Raw genomic sequence first — 6547 nt, forward strand, 5'->3', positions numbered from 1 at the left:
TCGATATCCCTGTACTACACTGGGGAGAAAGGTCAAAATCAGGACCATAGAGGTGGAAAGGCGAGCACTTGGAGTGGTAAGACTTGCTCACAATCTTTGGGGCCGTAGCTGAGGAGCGGGAAATCCTTTTTAGTTGATCCTACAATTAGATGGAGGTGACAGTCACAGAAAAGTGGTAGTAAGACTTGATGGTGCTTTCTCTGTGTAAGAGATACATCTGCTCATTTTGGGTTGAATTGTAATAGGTGAGTCTAGTGTCCTTCAAATGTATTAACGTAGTTAGTAGAGCTTGTTAACAGCCAGTCGGTGGGGTGACTGCAGGCCAAGTTTCAAGTGAGTTGAATACATCAACATTGGGCTCATGTCCCATTATGAAAAAGACCCTTCTTGAAAACAGTATTGGCCATTACTAAAACCTGAAATGACTATTTTAAATAGTGAGTATACTTTGCATTTGTTTTGTTTGTAGGTGAATCAAAAACTCTAGTTTTAAGCAACCTATCCTATAATGCAACAGAAGAGACTCTTCAGGAGGTATTTGAGAAGGCAACTGCTATCAAGGTGCCACAGAACCAGAATGGCAAATCTAAAGGGTAAAAGAGTGATTTCTCATTATTTGTAAAATAAAGGGCTGTTGGACTTGTGTAAGGCTTGCCATATAGATGTTAGAAGAATCTGCTTAGTTGGTGACTTAACTTGTAAAGTTAATTCTGTCTTCAGGTATGCATTTATAGAATTTGCTTCGTTCGAAGATGCTAAAGAAGCTTTAAATTCTTGCAATAAAAGAGAAATTGAGGGCAGAGCAATCAGGTTGGAGTTGCAGGGATCCAAGGGATCGTCTAATGCTTGGGGCCAGCCAACCAAAATCCTCTTTGTCAAAGGTCTGTCTGAAGAGACCACCGAAGAGACCTTGAAAGAGTCATTTGACGGTTCAATTCGTGCCAGAATAGTTACTGACCGGGAAACTGGTTCCTCAAAAGGGTAAGATGAGTGACTCAGGTTTACAGTAATGACATCCCCTAGCGTCAGAGCTGCCACCATCCTGATGGGGCCTCAGGTCTGACCAGTCTTCTCAATGAGCTCCTTTCTGTCCGATCAGTGACAGTTTATGGATTCGCACGAGAAGAAGAGTCACTTCACAGAGTCTTACTAAGGCTTACCTGCCTCCACAGGGGTGAAGCTCTGCTGTTCTGTGAGACATTGCTGTCGTTAAAGCAGTCTACGGCACCACGCTCCATTTTGTTCATTGCCGTATCTGCTCTGAGCAAAGCCTGATTCTTGATCTCTGTCCAGTGGGTAAGATGATCTCAGCTTGTGTTGACTTGAGTCTGTTTATTTCAGGTTTGGTTTTGTAGACTTCAACAGTGAGGAGGACGCGAAAGCTGCCAAGGAGGCCATGGAAGATGGTGAAATTGATGGAAACAAAGTGACCTTGGACTGGGCCAAGCCTAAGGGTGAAGGTGGCTTTGGCGGAAGAGGTGGAGGCCGGGGCGGCTTTGGTGGCAGAGGTGGCTACGGCAGAGGTGGAGGCCGAGGTGGATTCGGAGGCCGGGGCCGTGGCGGCTTTGGTGGAGGTAAGAGAGACTCCTTGAGATCTGTGCTGGGTCTTATTCCCAGGTGTGTTGATCACTCTGAGGAGGGGTGACCAGTAGCTCTGCACCTCCTCTTCAGTAATGCCTTTCCTTCTGCAGGCCGAGGTGGCTTCCGAGGAGGCAGGGGAGGCGGCGGTGACCACAAACCACAAGGAAAGAAGACGAAGTTTGAATAGTTCCCTCTTTCCCTCTTCCACTTGAAAGAAAGGACTCTGAGGTCATGGCAGAGCCTTCTGAGGACATTCCGCAACAGTAGACAGCTCTGGTCGGCTTGGAAATCTCTTCAGATAACATTTCAAGGGAAATGCCCTGTTGGTTTTGACTGGATATTCATATAAACTTTTTAAGAGATGAGTGATAGAGCTAACCCTTATCTGTAAGTTTTGAATTTATATTAAGTTTCATCCCATGTACAAAACCATTTTTCCTACAAATAGTTTTTGCGTTGGCAGGTGTAAAGGAAAGCAGAATGTTTTATCCTGAATTTTGCTTCAGTGACTTTGGGGGACAAATTAAAGTCCTAAAACTCTGATGGCGGACTGATGTTTTCTACAGTGTTGCTCCTGGGTCTCACCTAGCGGGGGGCTGGCATAGAAACTACCCTGCAAAGAGAACAACCCCAACCTGAGTTTGGTTGCCTATGACACTCTGCTGGTGTTGATGACAAGGGGACCAGCTTGTCTCTGGAATGAGAGCAACGAACATCGGGCGCTGGGTGGGTTGGGTCTGAGAAATAGGTGCTGCTGGGTCTGGAATAGCATTAGATCAAATAGTGTATTTTTTTGACCTTTATTTAGTGCTAGGGTTTTAAGTACACAGGCAGCCTTGGGCTGTATAAAGGGATTTCACCTCATTGTCCCATCTAATGAGGAAAGACTTACTAACAGTTAACGTTTAAGGCATCATGAGTGTTCCGGTTAGCTCAATTACCCCAAAAGGTTTGAATCTAGACCCACAAATCTCAGCTTTAGGTACAGAATTCTAACCAGGCTAGTTTTGTCGTTTTTGTTATTTGGCATGTGTACCTCAAATCAGATCTGACTGGTACAGGAGGAGATTGTCCCTTTCTCTAGCAGAGCATCTGGTGGATTGGAACCGTGTTACCTCTGGGATTGTGGTGCAGCAGCTTGCCACCAGAGCTCACCAAGTTTTAAGTGCAGTTTAAATTTAGGTCCTCAACTATGAATCCTAACAAGTAACCCTCAGTCGTGCACCACCTTCATGATCTCTGTCACACTCAGGTTCATTGTTGCCGTCACTGCCTCAGTCCATCACTCGGTCTTCATCACATTTTCTGACCCAGCATGATGGGTACTGGTTACTCCTGAAAATAGTGCCCCAAGTTGAGTGACAGTGTGTCATAATCCTTGCTACTGGGGTTGGTTGAACTTGTAACATCACAGTTCAAAAGACCTCAATTGTCATGCATATTCACTTGAATTTCCAAATGTATGGGGAGTAAATGTAAAGATAGGACTTGGTATTGGTGGGATTGAAAGAATTGAGACTTGTTTTATTTAGTTGAGACTTAGAAGAATCTATAGTTCACCACCTGACAAAACTGCCAACTTCTGATTGTCAGGTAGGATGGCTCTAGACTTGAAGAGGGTGGCAGCCGGCAGCATGTGGTCCCGTGCAGAGGACTAGTGCAGCTACAGAGCTGGCTGGTAAAAGCAGAGCTTGTAAGCCTTTACCATTGAAGCATTTGCTTAATTTGGGAGACAAAGGCTTCATTACTAGTAGTCCTTGCACAGCCAGGGATCTGGTATGGTTTCCAGCAGTCCTTGGCTGATGGAAAGTTAGAGGACTTGACTGCTACTGGAGGAGTGGTTCTGAGACCTTGTTGAGATACCACTAAAGAACTGGCAACCTGTGTAAAAGGTAGCTGTTGACAGCTCAGGGAAGCATAGCTCTAGGTTGCATTTCCTGTAGTGGGATGGTTTCTAACCTTGACCTTGGTTAGAGGCCTTGGAAAGGTTCAGTGAGTGACCCACTGAGGAGAGTACTGCTACAGGACAGTAGTGTCCTAATGGCTTTTTAAATTTTTAACCAGGTGAGAATGGTCAGTGGTGGTAAGCTCACTGCCATCTGCATTGATGGGATTAGGGCTTGCATTTTAAAGGAAGAGAAGGAACCTACCTGCTTCTGAAGTAGTTTGTGTTTCTGCTGCCTTCTCGGGTTAGTGGATTCCAGCACTGATCTATCCCGTTTCCAATATCCACAGTCAAAATGAGGCAGAGGGCCAGCTGGAATAGACCAGTTAAATTGAAGCTGAAGGAAAAGTCCAGAAAACCAAAATAAGACCTGTTTATCCCACCTGAGATGATGAATCATTTCATGAATAGAAATGGGATGCCTTATGCACTTGAGAGCAGGTGAGATGACGTGAAGTTGTGAGAAAGGGAAGAAAAGGCCAAGAGGGTGTCTGCTCAATCAAAAGGTAGAAATTGCGAAATGGGAGCCAAATGTTTCAGACTGGTGGCTACAAGACCGTACTGAAATGTGCAAATGTGTGGAGTTGGAGAAACCAAAGAGCATGTTGAGCATTTCTCAAGCTGGAAGAACTGAAGGGAAAAAAGCAAGCCTTGAGTTACAGTATTGAGGGATTCTATAGGGAAAAGACTGAATGTTGAAGCATCCAAAGAAGACTGAAGCGCTCGATCACTGTACCAAAAAGACTGATGCTGAACCTTCTCAAGAAGAGCCGCTGGTACTGAAGGAAGATGTGTCAGCTTTTGGCAAAAAGTACTGAAGAGACCCATCAAAGTGAGGTCAAAGTCTGCTTACAGCTGGCCCTCCAGGGGCTTTCTGGGGGTCACAGATCCCGAGGAGGGTGGACGTTTTCCATCTTACTCAATTGGTGGTACAGTATCTGGGTTAGCACTCCCTACAGTTTCTCTAGTGCATTCCTTGCAAGAAGCACCATTGAGTCAGCGACCCACAGCTGACCTGCCAGTGAGTTGCATGGGGATGGCCCACCTTTCTCCTGTGGAGCAACTGGTGGATTTTAACTGCTTGTCTTTGGGCAGCACAGTTCCTTACCAGAGCAGAAATAAGGCTAATTGATGGAGGGCACTTCGTCAAGAGGTCAAGGTGTCCATCTGTTCATACGGTTTTTGTTTATGTAAGGAGGTTTAGTCACACCTAACAACAGGTCTTTATGGGAGGAGACTGCCCATCTTTCTCCCAAGGAGTGCTGGTGGACCTGAACTGCCAACCTTTCAGTTAGCTGCTAAGGTTTAGCACTACATCACCAGAACTCTGGACAGGAGGAAGACTCATCAATAATCTTTTAGTATGCTGTGAGAAAAAGGTCAAACACTGCAGCCTTCAGTAAGGGTTATATCTCAGTGTCGAGAAAAAAATTCTCACCACTGGATCAATATGCAACATCATGATAGATAGAGAAAAGATTGAAACTGGCAACAACTTCATCTTGGGTCCACAATCAATACACTTGGTGCTAGCAGGACATCAAGAGACTATACTGGGGGGGGGGGGAAGACACTGGGAAAGTGCAGTCAGGGACCTTAATGAGGACCAGGGATGTTGAGTAAGAAAGTGCACTTGAACCAGATTCTCTGCTGGAGAAGGAGGGGCCATCTCCTCCTGTACCAGTCAGGTCAAATTTGACGGTACACACACACAGAAAATAATAAAATTTTTTTAAAAAGTGCACTTGATTCAGACCATGGTGTTTTTGGTTATTTGCTATGTATCTGAGAACTGGACACCAAGGATGACAGGACAAAAGGATCCCTTTTTGCTGGAGTGCTGGAGAAGAGTACGGATTACCCTGTGTACTGCCAAGAGAACAAATATGTGAAGGAACAGTGCTCCTTGAAGGCAAGGGTGGTCTCATCTCCTACGCTTTGGGCATGTTGCTAGGAGAGGTGGTTCATTGAAGAGGACACCATGCTTGGAAAGGTGGAGGTGTGATGAGAGGAAGACCCTCCACCAGGTGGACTGATGGTGGTTAACAGGCTGGACTATGTCAGATTGGAGGATGGCACAGGCTAGGACGGTTCAGAACTGAGTCGACTTGATGGCCGCTAACACCCGTCACCAGGGTGTTACCCCAGTCCCCCGTAAATGTGCACACAGCACGGACAGAAAACGAAGCTGCTCACCTGCTGGTGTGTTGAAGGAAGCTGACTTACTGGTTCCTGTGGGAGTGTTAATTTCTTGTGCTGATGAAGGCAGAGGGACCTCTGGTGGCCCTCGAGGATAAGGAGGCTGCCAACCCAAAAGCAGGCGATTCGAATCTACCAGCTCCCACGTCTCAACCTGGAGGTTTAGCGTTGAACTGGTTCGGAGGACAGCATGGGTTACCCTGTAAAGCCACAGTGGCCGCCAGGGTGTGCACGGACAGTCCGATTCTGAAGCACCCCCTTGTTAGCTGCTCTCAGTGGTCCAGGACTCAGGCAATCTGCACAGGATTCTCTGAAACATTCAGCTTCACAGTAGCGCGCACGTTTCCACCAGCAGGTAGTGGGCTGCACATGCAGTCATTGGTCAAAATAAGTTTAGCCCTCCCTCATGAACGGGGCAAGTCGGCCTCTGAACCTCCGCTGCCCATCTTAAGCCATATCAAATGCCATCAAGTTGGTTCCAACCCATAGCAGCCCTGCGTGACGGGATGAAACCCTGCCCCTCTGATTAAACCCGTCCTTGGAATTACTGTGTCGACCCATCTTGAAGGGTCTTCCTCTTTCAAGGACCTACTTTTCCAAGTGTGATATCTTGCCAGAGGATTGGCCCCTTTTCATAGTAACATGCCAGAAGTACACTAATCCTCCGAATTCAAATTCACGACTTTTAATGGAAACAACTCATAGCTGACCCTTCAGCGGGTTTCCAAGGCTGGAAAACCACAACCCTTGTGTGATTTACGGTCAGCTATTGGTTCCAATTTGAGAGCAGTGAGTTTCAGTAAAGGTCAAGGGAGGAAATTG

General features: G+C 46.3%; 1 protein-coding gene across 1 annotated transcript in view; it reads left to right on the top strand.

The window, feature by feature from the left end:
* The window catches only part of NCL (nucleolin), a 7454-nt gene extending 5686 nt beyond the window's left edge, over window positions 1-1768 (top strand). The window contains exons 9-13 of the mRNA XM_006893541.1: window positions 5-76; window positions 470-593; window positions 721-981; window positions 1342-1574; window positions 1692-1768. Of these exons, the coding sequence (XP_006893603.1) occupies window positions 5-76; window positions 470-593; window positions 721-981; window positions 1342-1574; window positions 1692-1768 (767 nt within the window). The remainder of the gene's footprint in view (window positions 1-4; window positions 77-469; window positions 594-720; window positions 982-1341; window positions 1575-1691) is intronic.
* The last annotated feature ends 4779 nt before the right edge of the window (window positions 1769-6547 follow it).

This window comes from Elephantulus edwardii, unplaced genomic scaffold (genome assembly GCF_000299155.1).
Source record: "Elephantulus edwardii isolate Elephantulus edwardi_28Jun2011 unplaced genomic scaffold, EleEdw1.0 scaffold00127, whole genome shotgun sequence".
Classification (NCBI taxonomy): domain Eukaryota; kingdom Metazoa; phylum Chordata; class Mammalia; order Macroscelidea; family Macroscelididae; genus Elephantulus; species Elephantulus edwardii.